At 35.3% G+C, this 17,365-nt stretch overlaps 2 protein-coding genes across 2 annotated transcripts in view; one reads left to right on the top strand and one right to left on the bottom strand.

The window, feature by feature from the left end:
* Positions 1 to 17,365, top strand: part of LOC140685360 (olfactory receptor 10C1-like) — a 333,851-nt gene that overhangs the window by 301,168 nt on the left and 15,318 nt on the right. The window contains exons 3-4 of the transcript XR_012078258.1: positions 6,983 to 7,101; positions 17,165 to 17,271. The gene's annotated coding sequence lies outside the window, so the exon portion shown is untranslated. The remainder of the gene's footprint in view (positions 1 to 6,982; positions 7,102 to 17,164; positions 17,272 to 17,365) is intronic.
* Positions 11,365 to 12,300, bottom strand: LOC102528865 (olfactory receptor 6C74-like). The gene has a single exon (XM_006203162.3). The coding sequence runs from the start codon at positions 12,298 to 12,300 to the stop codon at positions 11,365 to 11,367; it is 936 nt and encodes a 311-aa protein (XP_006203224.1).

Below are 17,365 nucleotides of genomic sequence, written 5' to 3'. Positions count from 1 at the left end.
CTGACTGAGATCACTGCATCACACTGTGACAGTTCGTAACGTAGTTCAAAACGACTACTCAATCTAATCAATCAAACGATAGCCCTGAGGGGGTTATAAAAACATCTATATATATGTGTATAAAACATCTATAATCTATATTTGTGACCTTGAAAGGAATATAAATAATGAGTATGTTAACTGAGGAAGTAAAATTTTAATGTATTTATCTAATTGATTAATGGAAATGCCTTCTTTAATTCTCCCAATATATAAAATGACTATAACTCAACAAAAAGTGATTAAAAAATTCTCCCAATAACAGCATCTCAAGAGAAATGATTTAATGGCATCTTACCATTCAAACTGATTTTTAAAATCTATACTTAAAATGCCAAAAAATTGGGTAAAATATTATTTTTTGTGTGTGTGAGAAGTAAGAGAAACAGTGATTCAAATTTGTCCATATATAGAGAAAACAGTTTTAGAGAAAGAGTTTTTATTTTTCCCTATTTATTAAACCTGATGAATAATATAAGATCATTATTTCCACTGGAGGAATAATAAATGTAAATAAATTCTAAACTAACTTCCAGACAGTAAGAAATGTAAAATGAGTTTAAACAGAAAGCTACAAAGTATTCCTTCAAATAGATTTTTTTAAATGTGGTCAAGGGCAGATAAAATTCCCCATGGAAGGATTCAGAAAATAATAGTGTTTGCATATACGCTAAAATTACTTTTAACATGTGGACTCTTTGGAAACTACTCCAATAATGCTGACATTCACCCAAGAGATTCCTGTGAGGATATGTGTGTTTGTCTGTGAGTGTAGGACAAGTATGAAAACTTAAGCAAACACTTGCCTCTGACTCTATGTTTTTAAATATTTAATGTACCACTTAAAACTGTTTCAAGCTTGTGTTGTCCTATAATCGCCTATTCAGAGCTTTCTTAAAGTTCTTTCTAATTTTGTTCTTTGACTAAATTTACCTTTTAATAGGGCCCAATGAGACTGATTAAAATTGTGAGTTATTTTGCATGGGCTTTATTTAAGATAATTCATAGCAGGTTACAAAAGTTACCTGCTATGGGAATCATCCGGTTGCCCTGGCATAACCGATAGCTAATTATGGCAAAACCAGATCAATTTGTCTGAGGAAGTCTGAGGAATTAGCTACCCTATCCCCCAACTGTACTTTGAGACCAGTGGAGTCCCATTTTCTCATTAACCTTCTTTAAGGCATGATTCTGTCTCTCTTAGGTATCTCGCTAACTGGCACACTTGCTGTGAAAATGCAGTATTATTTTAGACATCCGTTGGGTATTACACTATTTGGAAACCATCAAAGTAGAACTGGTTCCAAACATGCTACCCTGAGGATGACTTCATCATTAATTAAAAATATTTGTATCATATTCTCCAAGGACAAAGATGATTAATGGCAACAATAGAAGAGTTCTCTGTGAGTTTCGATTGGCCTCCAGGGTTTGCTGCCTTAAAGATGTAAGTTTAACTATAAACTCCAGAAGGTACATTAGACACTTTAAACGAAAAGAATATCTTACAGGGATTTTGTCCTCTGGCATAATTAAGACGGTACTCTCCTTGAAAAAACAGTGAATCAGAAGTTTCCTCACCAATTATTCAAATCTTCAGGATTGGGGTGGGGGTGATACCTAGTTATTAAGAAATATTTTTATCTTAACTAGTTTAAGTTGAGGTAAGCTACCGTGAAAAAAATATGGAATTTGATATAGAGAGTGCTGAAATCTAGTGGTGAATTGGCACCAATAAGAAGTGTGCCCATGGGCTAATCATTCCACATTTTGGGGTTTTCACGCTTAAAATTCTCAAGAATCCCAGCCTTCTATCACAGACTCTTTTAAAGACCAAATTAAAAAACCCATGCAAACTATCATGTACCCCATTTCCTGTTCTTTTACCCTGGCTGAACCATATTCAGCTCAAATGACCAGATACCTAATCATGTTTTACAGAAAATAAAACAAACATCTAAAACAGGAGGTTTGTCAATTCCTTTCAGTTATTCACTCTAGTTTCACAATTCAGCTTGTCATGCACAAGTTATCATATTCAAATGAGTCTTCAAAATTGCCATGTTTTTCTTCTTCACACTACTTGATTCAATCCACAAAAGGGAAATAGTATTAAAAATTTATAATATGAGCAGCATAGCAAAATATATTTTTAAAATTTAAATATAAGCATAAATTTACTATAATGAAAGCAATATTGGCAACAGAACAAGTTGAAAAATTAATAAAACTTCAATAAATTTTTGTTACTTATGTATGAAACAATTTACTATACAGACAAAACACATTTCCCCAAAATATCTATAGAAAATGATTAATTGGATAACACACTAAGTTAAAAAATAACATTTATGAGATACAAATATAGGACAAGATCAAATTTTCTAAAAAATTATAAAACAGGAAAATAATTTTTAAGAGAAAAAAAAGAAAAGGAACTAACAAATTTGGAAAACAAAGCAGAGAAAACCTAAAATAATTCTTAATTCTAATAGGAAATTAAACTTGAAATTTGAGGTAGTAAAAAATAATGTTATGTAGTAGTATGTATAAAATTATAAAATGAAAATATACCAATATTGAAAATGCTATGATATTTAAATAGTTTTATTCTACAAAAATAAAAATAACTAAGTATTGAAATCAAGAAAAGGAAAATAATAAAAGCAAGAATAGAGAATTACCATGGTTATCATTAATGAACAATTCATTTATCATAAATATGTGTGTATATATATATGATACATTGTCTAGTGGTACAGTATAACAACAAAATCACAGAAACCGAAATAAGGTTTTAAAATTTTTTTCAATGTTTTCTTGGTGATAGTGAGTGTGGTGATGATGAGATTGCCAGTGATGCTCAGCAAGTAGGTGAGAAGCAAGAAGATAAATAGCACAACTTTCAATTGTGGGTCATCAGTCAAACCTGCGAGAATAAACACTGTCATTCTTACACTGTTTCCTATTACTGGCCTACACTCTTCCAGGTCTACATAGGAAAAATAGGAAATACAGAAAATGATGATTTCAATGGAAAAATAATAATGATAACTAGTGTTTAAGGTAAAGTTAGCAAAATTATGTTTCAGATAGAATAACACAATGCTCATTCAAGTTTTAACAATGGTTATGCCGGGAGGAACAACAGTTTGCTTGTCCAGAGTATCTGGACAGATATTTCAATCTTAATTGCAGTTCTAACGCAGAATAACCTATGTGATGGTAGTAAATTTTGATTGTTTTGTGTGAATAAATTAGAGATAAGTTAAATAGCCTTAAAGTATAGAAAAATGCTTTTTCCTGTCTTGATTTTATTGCAAGAGTTGGGATTAATGTCATTTCCTGTTTAACTAAGAGATTTGTGTAAGAAGCGCAAAATGATTCCTGTCATGTATATATCAGCCCGTGTTTTGCATTCACACACACACACACACAGCCCCAGCCATCGTTAATATCATGGCTAATGTACCTACACCATTTTGCTCAATTAATCAAACTCAAATGCCTGATAACTGTGCCATGTACTTCCATGGCTCGTGAGATCCTATTTCAGATAAGTGAATATGTGACAATGGGAATATATTTATTTTCTGTCCTCGTTAGTATTTCCTTTCTCAGTCTCTATTACTGCTCTCACACTTCCCATTTTGGTCCCTGCCCCCAAATCAGCAGAAATAATCTGAAAATTTCAGTATGTGTAACAAGAAATTGGAGTTTTCCTCTACATGTTACAATTCTGAGAGTAGGCCAGGTCAAAAAAAAAAAAGTGGAAATGAGAATACAGGACACACGAGCAGATAAAAATATATAAACATGTGTTCAGGAAATTGTGGAAGGCTTAAGAGGAAGAGAAAAGAGAAAGACAAAGACTTATGGAAACCTAGAAAGGCAGAAGGGCTCTTAGAGACAGGACAGTTGTTTCCAGAAAAATTTAAAAGAAGATGGGAATATGCAAAGAAGTCATTTTTAAAATTAAAATATTTAAAGTTGTAAGTAAAATAAGTAATGTAGTAAGTAAGAATTAGCAAATAAAAATCGTAAGGAGGAAATTGTGACTAACGAAATTTCTCTCCATCTGCTTCTGTTCTTTACACTTCCCACTTTATTCTTTGCCCTAAATATAGACCGAAAAGATGAACAATTTTGAGATCAGCATGGCCTAAAGTGATGGGGCGTGAGTATTTGGTAATTTCAAACATATATAATGAGTCTCAGAATTGTTGACAGAAAGTTAGGAGGCACGCATTTCCCAATCCCAAGGATATTTAAATGTATGACTAACATGTCATTAAAGAAACATTAACTGTAGGTAACCATTCTCCACACTGGGCACATATCAAGTGAGACAGCCCTGCTGTTCAGATTTGCAGAGCTAACAAATTCAAGACCAGGATTCAGTTTGAAAGAGTGTATTTTTCAAAGCTGTCCTCTTAAACGTACAACATTTTGTACAAATAATTTTAGACCAGATATAGTGTATTTCTTTAACAAAAAAGGTCAATGATATTGCCAAGGAAATGTTACTTCCTCAGTTTCTTCATCATCAAACACGTTCAGATGATTAAGTCTTTGTGAAGGGCACCCTAAGACAATGTGTTCTGCATTGAGGTTATCAAGATGATTATTTCCAACCTCTCAAACACACATTTTTATTGAAAAGGCGTATCTATCAAGAAAAATAAGCATAGAAGGACAAATAAAAGTTGTTCCAGTAATATCTAGAGAAGCTTAAGGATTATCAGTATTAGATAAATTTAAAAAGGAAAAGGTTTTCAGTACTAAATTATCATTGTACTTCATATGTCTTCCTTCATCATTTTCCTCAAATCAAAATTTAATTAAATGAAATTAAAAGGTTAAAAAAAGAGATTAATAATGGGAAAAACAGAATAAAAGTAAGTTAAAATATATCTAACAAGAAATGTGGTCTTTAAATTTTAGACATACCAATTCTTTTTATCTTTTTGAATCCAAAGCTGTTTGTCAAAAATACTTACAAACATCTTTTTAAAGGCGATAGATACAGACATTAATTCTGACAAAATCCTCTCTGCTTCAGTGTTCAACTCCTTTACCATCACGCTGAACAGAGACACTGATGTTCCGTTCCTGTTGGAATGGATCTCGCTCCACCTCTTGGTCTATACCTGTTTTTTCTTACCCATTTATGGCAACTTTATAAAAGTAAATGCTGTGTAACTAAAGCTTTTTTTTTTCTCAGATATTTGGACTAGAGTATAACATTTTCCCATTACAACAATTTGATTATTTGTGTGTGGAACACATTTCCAAGCATTACCCACAATGCCACAAAAAGTTAGCCAACATTTGATCCCATGGAGTATTTATGCTTTCCATGCCCTGAAGGAACAGATCTAAAGATTATGAAGACATCTCAGGAGGATATGAGATTCAAGGAAATCATTTCCAAAGGATCAAAATTATATGTTATACAAGTGTTCTTCTCAGGCACTAAATATTTTAAAAAGTAAAATTATATATTAAAACAAAAACCTCCTTTGTCTCCAGAGAATTCAGTGTCGATTTCCTTAGTATATTTTGCCCTCCCACGCACTCAAGTTTTGAAATCCCAAACACATACGGAAGGATTTGGAAACAGAAAAGAAAATATTATTTTAATTGGTAATAAAAATTGACTATATAAGTCAGAGAACTTAGGCTGTCATAGAAAAATGTGTCCCTCAGGCCAAAGGCACCAGTATTAATTCTCCAGACACGTCTACCACTTCGTGTCCTGTACGACCTCAGCTTCTTTTCTGAAAGCTGTCTTTTCTCCAAACAGTCTCTGTGGTATTTTCTACTGGATTTTAAACTGATATCTCATAACTAAGCATTCTCTACCTCTTCTACATTGAATGCGTATTTATCCGTGTCTCTAGCTAGCCTTCCTTGCGACTTGTTGTGTCCATGTAACTAAATTCTGTCCAAAGGATGTAAATGAAGATCCCTTGTTCAACTTCCATGGATTATCTTCTGATTCAAGTGGTTGATCCTCCTCTTCCACTTTACCCCCTCTCACTATTGTTATGTAGATGTGGTAGCAAGCCTTTTGGAGCCATGAGTAGGAGTGAATGACTAGGAAGGGTGAATAAGTAAGACAGAACACATCCAGAATTCTGACACCATTGTAGGTCGTACGAGCATAGAAATACAATGACTTTAAGGAAGAGTTTCAACATATCAGCCCTAACATCTAAACAGATAAAAATAAATTAATTTTGGTTTAAATAGCTCTGATATTTGTCAGTTATTGTCCAAATACCAGTTATTTTAAGTTGTTAATTTCTTTATATATTGTGCGCTAAATATATGTAGATCTTGAGTCTCTATTTGTGTGTGTGTGTTTTTTTTTGTTTTTTAACTTTTGGTCATTTGAAACTCTGGTATGCTTGTAAATTGTTTACTCTATACTCATAACTATATGCAAATGTTAAAGGCTCTGGAAAATGATTTATTCCTACAAATAGAATTTCATTTATCTTGACCCACAGGTGAAGGTAGACAGCCTTGGTCAAAACAAGGAATGAGATGATGTTTTGTGCTTCCTATGTTTCATACTTTTCGAGAAATGATGAATTCATTGTGTTTATTCTTAGGATATAAGATTACAGTGCTCTGAACTGAAAGCCTATATTTTACCCAGGCTCTTTCAACTTGGCAACATAAATGGCAAAACGTTCAGAGACGAGCAGACAGCAAGAATTTCTTCTAAGATTCTTCATCAGCTAGCTGTTGCTTTATACTTGTGGTCTCAGGCTTCCAATGCTTGAGGATTGAGATTGATCAAACGTGTTGATGGAAAAAGCACTGAAAAATGTCAGGCTAATGAGTCTTCAGTTGCATTTTAGACAAGTTTCTTTTCTCCAAGAAAGGTTCCGCTTACACTGATAGATAAGGATTCCCATTTGTTTCCCTCCAGCCTCGTGTGGGAGAAGAAAGCTTTCACACACCATCATTGGGAGTGATGTTTACCACCAACTACATGGAAAAGAGCAAAATATTCTAATAGAAAGTTGTCGAATATATGGGATCCTCTTGGTAAGTATCCTCTCCAAGAACCAAGCTTCTCAAGACCTAGGTGCTATTTTTGTTCCCTAATGACATCAAGTAGTTTTTGTTGACATTTTGGGGGACAGATTGTTTTTCAGTAAACTCTTTCATTTGGGAAATTTTTTACCCAGTTTCTGCTAATGTAAATATCTTGTATTATAACCAAGCATGACCCTGTGGGGCCTTCCTAGGACAGAACCACTCCCTCGTCCTCTGCCTGCCTCTTGCCTGTAGAAAAGCTGTATTCTCCCAGACCTCCTCTGAGTCACAAAAGCCTGACTCAAGAATTAATGATTAAAAGGATGTGAACATGTAGGGACAGAAATAGCAGTGGTGCCAGGAGAACTTGTAACAATTTTAAACAGTGTATCAACCATGCAGCAATCGCAGAATCTTTAGTTCCTTCCTGAAGGGCATAGGTAACAGAGGCTGATGCACATGCCTGAGTTGTTTTATAGATACCAAAACCCCCACCAAATGGACGAAATTAACTGCATGATGACTGTGAACACGGCCCCCAGACCAGCTAAGCCTATGGAATGATGGCCTTAACTCCTGTGACCCTGCCCTGTCACCTCATCATTAGTCAGAGAATTGTGCATGAGCTGATCATGCACCGTGTGACTCTCCTCCTTCACGTTGATTTTAAAAAGGCTTCCTTGAAACCCATCAGGGAGTTTGAGTTTTCTGAGCATTCGCTGCCCACACTCCTGGTTTTTCACCTGCACTTTCCTTCACCACAACCTGACTGTGATTTTACTGAGCATGGGCATGTGGACTCAAGTTTGTTTTAGTAACAGTATGATCATTATGCTACCATCAAGATAAAAAGATATGTCAGAGAAACAAGCATTGGTACGTTGCAATTAACTGAAGTCCTGAATGTATTTTTCTTGCATTCGTTTTCTTTGGACAAGAAAAGTCTGGAAAGCTGCCACGGGCTGAGATGTACACAGTGGCACAGAGATAACATTTATCAGACAGAACAAAGAAATAGACTCGTTTTGATTATGAGCATAGAAAACCCAACCTGAAATTTCTAGGGATGCTAGCCCTTGCTAAGGTTGAGTACAGGAAACCAAGTTACGTCATTGGTGTTTGCACTTCCCCAGTTCTTTCCTGGCCCTGATTTTCTGTATACTGGCTTCATAGTCATGTAAACATGCCCTCTTCCGTGTCTCCCAAAGACCCAAGTTTCTTTTTTTATATTCATAGCTCTAATTCTAACAGAAAATAATATTCTCGCTAACATTTACATTTATTGACTTGAGTTTTACTGAACTGATTTTGACCTCATGCCTAACTAATTGAGTCCTTGTTTATAGAGAGAAAATGGTCACTTTTGAAGCCTGGGTTAGAAGTGCAACCTTGAACTGATCAGGGAGTCCAATGGCTCGACTGGCTAACTGTGGTTTATGGATCCAAGTGTGGTTTATGAACCCCACGGGTTCTTTGGAAGTCATCCTCCACAAATAAATAAATAAGTAAAAGGGCCGAGATAGAACTCAAGATAAAGGTGTGTGTGTGTGAGAGAGAGAGAGAGACAGAGAGAGAGAGAGAGAGAGAAATTACGAGATTATCCCAGGCATACAGAAACAATTACCTACAAACTTCAAGACAATTTAATTCTGTGCCAGGCCGTATAGTAAACATGTAAGAAGCTCCTCCAAGTACATTCCTGCTCTATTACAGAGCTTTCCAGCTTTTTAAATGGCATGTCACATGTGTTAAATGACAGGATACTACAGTAAATTTTGTCAACCTGATGTAACCCGGTGTGACATCAGGTTACTAGGAGTCTCTTTTTGCACCTGAGTGTCTGAGAGCCTGAAAGTCTCCTTTCGCACCTCCAAACCCAACCCACAAACAGAAGTCATCGCTCTCTGGGCATGCCTGAACCCTACTCTGCCGCAAACTCATGGGGGTGGTGGTTCTGAGCAGCACACAGCCTTTGGAGTCAAACAGAAACGAATTTGAGATCTGTCTCTCTTACTAACTGGCAATGTGATCCTGGGTAATTTACTGTTACTTATTGAAGTTCATTTTTTTCACAAGTTAAAATAAGGATAATTTGTTACAAGTTGTCTTGTTTTGTCTTGATTTTGAAAATTCGGATAGTACATACAGACAGCTAGGATGATGCCTGGCACAGAAATAGTAGTTCCTATTAATGATCTAAATAATATTAAAAATACTTTCTAGCCTACTTTCCTATGCAGGCTGTAGTTAGGGGTTTGGAAAGGAAGTATTATTCATAAATAAAAAGTGTCTGGGACCACTTTCTCTGTGTAACTGTCCTTAGCATCGCGTGCAAGAGTTGTAGAAGTCGGGGTGTTCAGGGTTTAGAATTCTATGGTACCAATTCCAGAAAACATTACACATAGAGTAAGAATGTTCATAGAATTAATGCATATTTAGTTTTCCCTTCTTCATTTATACACTATCATGAGTGTTCTTTATTACTATATTTGAAAATGTAAGAAAAGGGCATGGGTAAGTTAAATCAAATTATCAAATAAATTAGGAGATAGTTAAAGAAAAATAGTATGTAAATTGGAACATTAACCATGCCATACGCCTTCTCTCTAACTTGTCCTCAGCTAATTTTTATGATAAACTATTTACTAGGTAAACTTATGCATACACACTATAGAGAGACATATAATGGACACCTGTGAACTGGTCCTTCAGCTTCCGCTGTGATAAACACCATACTATTTCTGTTTAGTCTTTAGCTCTCTCATATTTTTGGAGCACAATTGTAAGACAAACAACAGATACCATATCATGTCATCTCTAAATACGCCATTATTTAACAAAACATAACTCCAGCGACATTATCATAGTCCACATATTTTAAATTATCCAACCCCTTAAAAATGCCACTTTGCAGCTTATTTGGCTAAGTCTACGTGTTTCACTTGATGGATACATCTTTAGGTTTTAAAATGTCTAGAGTAATATCCCCTAACATCTTTTTTTCTATGCTTTTGGTTTGTTGAAATAATTGAGTTATTTTAATATAGAATATGCCACTTTCTCAACTGAATAGTTTGGATCCGTCTAATGTTATTTAACACGATCATCTGTACTTGTGTTTTCTATAAAATGGCAGCTACATATAGAGATCTGATTTTTAAATAGTTTTAAAATATACGACTTCAATTGTACCCAGAGCCTTTTTAAATTAAATCTTACATTCTTATGATCACAATCTTATTACTTGGTAGAAGTAAACAATCTTATTGGATTTTCTGGCTTCTGTTATGACTATTTTTCACTTACAACTAGATTACATGCTTCTAAAGAAAAGGACTCATGTGGTTTGTTTTGTTGTTTTTTTCCTAATAGTATATGCTAAATATATTCAGTAGCATAAATGAATTAATAATTAGCATTTAATAATTTCATCCAACAGTTATTTTATACTTTCACATTGGCCTTATAATATCTCAAAATAAATTAACTGGTTATGATGATATTATTATTATTATTTCTTATATGATTATGTTATCATGTAGACTCTAAAAAACAGTTCCAAGGTGAATAGGAAATGTCTGGTAAAGTATCAAATTGACCTCTCTGGCCATATTTTATTCTTAATCAAAGTTACCTAGATTTACTACACCTCATGACTCAATATTTACCTACCTATATGGAATAGCATGTAACAAAAATATAATATACCATATAATTTTTTTATAACACTAGCATAGTTTGAATTTTTTTTTAATTCTCAGGACAAAAAATGGCATTGCTATTTTAATCTTAACTTCCCACTTTGAATATCTTTATTTATAAAGAATAGAAAATGTGTATCAAGACAAAAAGCCAGTGATAAACAAGTTCCAAAGAAGCCATATCAGATAATCATTTTGAACTTCAAGATTTTTTAAAAAATCAAATATAAGAACAAAATTGACTGCACATACATAGAAATAATTCAGTCTCCATGAAATACTGCATAAAATTGATTAAAATAAACTTTCAAATATTCACTACACTTAAATGAATGAAGAAGAGAGAAAGGGATCAAATTTGAGAATGTCTATAATGGAATAAGAAAAGAAAGTTTTGCTATTTTGAAATGGAAGACATCACTGGGAAACAACAGCGAATATAAACATCATGACACAGCAGAAAGAAGTGAAAGGACAAAGGTAGTGCCATCAGAAAATCAGGACCCAATCCAAGCATTTCCTTTGCCATTTTCCTTAATAATCAATTTCCCTTACATACTTCATCATGATTTTACCTGGATAAAGACAGAACTCTTTGTAGCAGGTTCTTAAATGCTTGCTTCACCTGCTGGTTCCTTAGCGTATAAATAAAGGGGTTCAACAGTGGGGCGACGGAGGTGTTGAGAACTGCAACACCCTTCATTAAGGATATCCTCTGTTTGACCGAGGGTTTAATGTACATGAAGATGCAGCTGCCGTATGAGAGGGAGATGACAATCATGTGAGAAGAACAAGTGGAAAAAGCCTTTTTTCTCTGATTGGCAGAAGGAATTTTTAAAATCGTCAGGGCAATATAAGTGTATGATAGAATCACTAATACCAAAGTGACCAGGAGGGTCACCAAAGCTAAGATGAAACTCATCATTTCCAACAAATGTGTATCTGTGCAGGAGATCTGCAGGAGAGGAGCGGTGTCGCAGTAGAAATGATCAATGACATTGGAGTCACAGAAATCCAGGCTTAAGCCTAAAAGGAGTCCTGGAAAAATGATGAGGAAACCAGCCATCCAGGAGCTAAGGACCAGCTGGATACAGATTTTGCTGCTCATGATGGTTGTGTAATGCAGGGGCTTACAGATGGCGACATAGCGGTCATAGGACATGGCAGCCAGGAGATAAAATTCAGATGCACCAAGAAGGAAGGCAAAAAATAACTGAGCAGCACAACAGTTATAGGAAATGCTTTTGTCACCAGTTGCCATGCTAGCCAGCAATTTGGGGATACAGACTGTTGTGTAAGAGATTTCTAAGAAAGAAAAGTTGCGAAGAAAGAAATACATCGGGGTCTTGAGATGAGAATACAGCAGAGTGAGGGTGATGATCATCAAGATGCCTGAGATGCTTAACAAGTAGGTGAGAAGCAGGAAGAGAAAGAGCACAATCTTCAGTGTGGGGTCCTCTGTCAATCCTACTAAGATAAACACTGTCACTGTTGTATGGTTTTCCATCCTTGCCTTCTGCTCTGCTTCTGCTCTGCTAAAAATATTGAGAAAAAATTATGTAAAGGGACTGGTAAAACATGAAGATAACTATATCAAAATATTAGTCATTGCTAAAGGAACACTTTTGGGATGTGATTCATGTAAGATAAACGCTAGCAAAAGCTGTTACTTTTCTTTTGAGAAAAAGCAAACATGTTGTACAAATCTGATGAAATAGAAGGGTATCTTATAAGTCATTGTTCTATTCTGGTTTAGTTATATTTATCGTAATGAAATGAAGAGAAGAACATGCATGTGAAAAAAATTGATTTTTTCTTTCCTCAGTATGTAAGGGCGAAAATGTCATATTACCTACACTCAGCCTGACTGCTGACCATATAAATATCGCCTCAAGGAGCTGACTATGAGGGCAATAGAGAAGGAAGTGGTGTATAAATGTTCATGACGGCTGAGAACAGAAATCCAGCTTTAGGTTTAAGCTACACAGTGGAAGTAATTCAGTACGATAGTGTCCACACCTCTTGAGTTGTTTGGCCTTTTGCCACATCTACTCAGCTAACCAACACTCTTCGTCTTCGTTCTCTCTTCTCTTTTACCATCTCCTCTTCCAATACTAAACCTATCTGATCACATAGTAAACCTGATTTTAACAAAATTAAACAGATTTGGTGTTTCTTCTGGTTATAGTTCTGAAAATGGAAAGAGAATAATACAATGAAATGCAAACGAAGTGAATAAGGTTCAGAGAGAGGGGAAAATGAAATAAAGTAGAAGGAAGACAAAAAAAGTACGATAGAGGAGAGATTGTAAAGGAAGATGATAAAGAGAAAAACCTACCATTAAGACTGAATTTGAATTCAGATGAGACAGTGACTTCTGTTTAGCTCTTGGCTTCTTAACTGATACATAGACCGAGACAGCAAAATTGTCATTTACCTCTACCTAGGAGAACACAGGAGAAACTCTGGTAAATGTGACTCTGATAATCAGCGACTAGGCAGGTGTTCAGACCCTTACAGGTAATACTGACTGTCTTAATATAATACGGTAAGTCAGAAGCCAAGCTGCCTGCAATGAACTTGATAATGTGGTTGAAAATTTTATAAGCTCTTATTAAGCTAAATGTGAAAAACTCCTGGGGATAAACATTTCATCCCTTGAGGGCCAGTTTCTTCTTTGATGACTTCATCATCAATTACGCTTCTTTGGTGACTTCATTATCAATAGCAAACACTTATTAAACAATTTTTATAGGTCCATGGAGAACACACTGTACTGTGTTAGACAGCGCCCTGACTCCTGCAGTTTACCAACGTATTGAGGATGCAGGATGCATGTGTGACTATAGCAAAGTGCCGTGTTCCATTAACTTAAGGGTAAATAAGAGTCATTTTTACTCTATGGCATTGGAGCCTAGGAGAGGAGGTTTCTCTGGGGCTTGGGACAGTGGGGAGAGATTTACAAGAAGGAATGTTAAAAGAGAGGATGGATCCTCAACTGGGCATGTGAGACAGACTAGGAAGCAGAATAGGTAAGAGAAACAAGTGAACAAAGGTGCAAAAGAATGAAAACTCGTGAAATAATAAAAAATTTAGCAGCGAGTATTTACATTAAAAATTGAAAGGAAATTTTACCTCCTTTCAAAATCATGAAAAAAATTTTATTCAAAACTGGTGACATTTGATAAATCAATTTCAGGTCTTCCACAATTACAATCAAATTAGAAGGATTAAATTTAAATCTACTAACATAAAATACTCTCAGAATGTTAAGGTGATTTATTTTCAATAATATTCAAATGTATAAATCATCTGCAGAATTCACTAAAATTTACACACTGTTACTCTTAAAGGTATATAAACACAATTACTTAGTTAGGCAAAGGATTTTGTCTGTTGATGTTTACATTCCTTATATCTCTGCTGCAGGACGAAGCACTCAGATTTTTTTCCCTCCTTCCCACGTATCACACTGAAATAGGTAATTTTTAAAATAAGTTTAACACTTGTGAGCATTTTGTGCTTAGCTGTTTGTAGCTCAGATCAGCAATTTAGAATATCCAGGTATCTCTTTTGTTCTTCATATTTACTATATTTTTAAGTTAATACAACACAGTAATAAAATTAAGCAACCGTTTATCATAGCAAGTGATTACGGTTGCTTGTTTCCAGGAGACGCCCTAAGCAGTATGCAAATCTCTCCAAGAAATTCAGATTCAGAGGCAGTACTTCCCTGAGGATCTTTGGTTTGTTTACTGTATAAGAGATGCCAAAGTGTGGAGGCATCACTCCTTAGTTCTCAGGAGATCCTGCACAAAATATACTATATTGAAATCACCACGCATCCCATTTACCTTCATTTATTTGTTAATTCCTTTCTTCCATCCTTGAATACATGTTTGTCATGTGCTTGAAATGTGTCAAGCATGCTTCTATGCCCTGGGTGTAAAACTGCAATCAAGATACATGAATATAAAAATTTTGTGACTGCAAAGTTCCTACATTTGAAGAATGCCATAAATTTACAGAATCAAGAAGGCGAGGTAACTCCCAAGTGTGATAAAATGCCTAATCGTATAATCCCACTGCTAAACATCAAAATAATGAGAAAATATTTAACATAGCTAGAGAAAAAAGACTTACCACATACTATGAATATTGAGGAACATTTACTTAAACAATTTCTAACCTCGTCACAAACATTGGAGGCCAACAAACAAAGGGTATTTTTCAGTATTTTTTCCCTTAAAGTCACACTTACATGCAGGTGGATGCATGGAGATGTCTGGGGTGATTTTCCACCTTTTTAGAAAACCCAATTCTTATTGGCTCATTTTCAGTCTTCTTAAGAATTTAAAGTGCCTCTCCTTCACCTGTATTCTCTCCTGAAATTGCTAAACAAGTGAAAAAAGCCCCACTCCAGACTGGTCACATGTTTAAAAGCATAGTTCCAGTGAATATAGTATCAACTTTTAGTACATGATATTTTAAATGCTCTAATATCTTAAAAAATTTATAGTGATAGATGTCATATCAGGTTTTATCATTTTGGAGGTCGGTGGAGGTACTGACTACTGAAGATTTCTGGTACTGAAAATCTGTGTGGGCCTGGAAGTCATGTCAAGTAGTCTTAACCTGGGGAGCTGTGCTGGGTGTGTCTCCCAGGAGTGGGTGTGTCTCCCAGGAGTGGGTGTGTCTCCCAGGAGTGGGCGTGCACTGGAAAGCATCTCACTGGTGTCCATGAATTTCTGTTACTTAAACTCAAGTTCTGTGCACATCTTTTCCCTGCCATACATTATACAATTTGGCATGTTTGAGGTGGCTTTTTTGGAACTCTTCCTTATTCTTCTAAACCAACAGTCAGTATTGATAGGTCTCTAATGATATGTGTGGAAAATAGTCTTAAACTTTTATCTTGGGAAGGAACTGATTCGAGGCTCAAGCAATAAAACAGCACACAGGTTTGGTAAAGAGATCGGCTACATCTCTTTTCCTGGGAAGTCAGCATCACTCTGGAATCCTGGAGAACTGGAGGTTGAGAACATCCAGAAACTACTTCTGGCACAAGTATGGATTTCTTACTAGTTGGTGATAAGCAGCCACAGCAAGTCTCTAAGTGGTTTTGCAGAGCAGTGAGTGCTTGTTTGAAAATGAGGGCAAAACAAGTGAAGAGATAAGACTCTCTGTGATGCCCAGCAGCTGCTGGATTGGGGTGTGTGTGTGTGTGTGTGTCTGTGTATGTGTGTGCAAGCCTGTGTGTGTGTGTGCACCCACACATGTGAAGTATTTGTCACGTGTCTCAGAGCCCACATGACCGAGAGATAACTCTGGATGGGGAGAGGCTCTGCTCTAACACAGGTGGCGCCTGGACAGCCTCCAGTCCTGCTCATGTGAGGTTTCTCTCATTCCAGGTCATCACAGTGTCCCACGTGTGATCACAAACACCCACTTCTCAACAGGAGAGAAAACACATTTGTGTGGTTCACTTACAGGAAATAAATATATCTGCTCAGCTTCTACTTGCAGTGATGTTTAGTCTCTGAGTTCTTTCCAGTTGTAATTCTACTGATAAATAGTCCAAATTCTGACCGTCACTGCCCTGAAACTTAGGAGCCTGGTGATAACGTGACTGAAATGATAGATTGAACAAAGCAATATACTGTGCATTCAATGCAGAGAAAGACAAGAAGACTGAGGACAAAAACAACCACAATTTAAAAACTAGATAAATAAGAAAAAAAAAACTTTGAATAAGAGTGTCATATTTTTATCATTGGCCAGGAAATATAAATTTTTTCTCTAAAACTTCACTCCTATGAAAAGTGAAAAAATAAGTCATAAGAGCAAAGGAAAAATCTAGTTTTGGATAAAGAACCAGGGTTTGGAGGAAATGTACATATGACAAATGTAATTAACTGCTGTACATTATATATGAAAGTTGTTAATAGATTAAATCCTAAGATTTCTCATCACAGGAAAAATATATTATCTATTTCTTTAATTATCTAATTGTATGAGATGATAGATGTTCACTAAATTTGTTGTAATCATCATCCCATGATGCATGTAACTCAAATCTTTATGCTGTACACCTGAAACCTTATACAGTGCTGAATATCAGTTATATCTCAGTAAAACTGGAAAAGAAAAAAGAGGCAGGGTTCCTCACTGGATTTACAAGTTAAATACTTCAGAGTTGTGTCTTACTCTGTATTTACTAGGAGTTGATGTTTAAGATGCCTGATTATTTAGATGTATAGAGGCAGAATAATTAAGGGAGTGCACTCCCCTTAAGAACTTAAATTCTAACAGCTTATATTGACATTAAAATGTATTAATTACTTGGTATTCATTTTTATTTTTTTCCACAGGAAGAACATTTCTTTGTCCTTAGTCAAATGGACAAACAAACTAGGCTTAATCCTACTACCATTGTGGAAGGGAAAAATGAATGGTGTCCAGGACACAGGAATACTCAGTAAGTTTGTTGATTGAATATTTTTTGAACATTGTTGATTGAACAAATGATAAATATTTTAATAATCCTGTAGTTCTTTTTATTTAAACACATT

Source organism: Vicugna pacos, chromosome 12, assembly GCF_048564905.1.
Source record: "Vicugna pacos chromosome 12, VicPac4, whole genome shotgun sequence".
In the NCBI taxonomy this organism is placed as follows: Eukaryota; Metazoa; Chordata; class Mammalia; order Artiodactyla; family Camelidae; genus Vicugna; species Vicugna pacos.
This window is presented reverse-complemented; position numbering and strand designations above follow the sequence as displayed.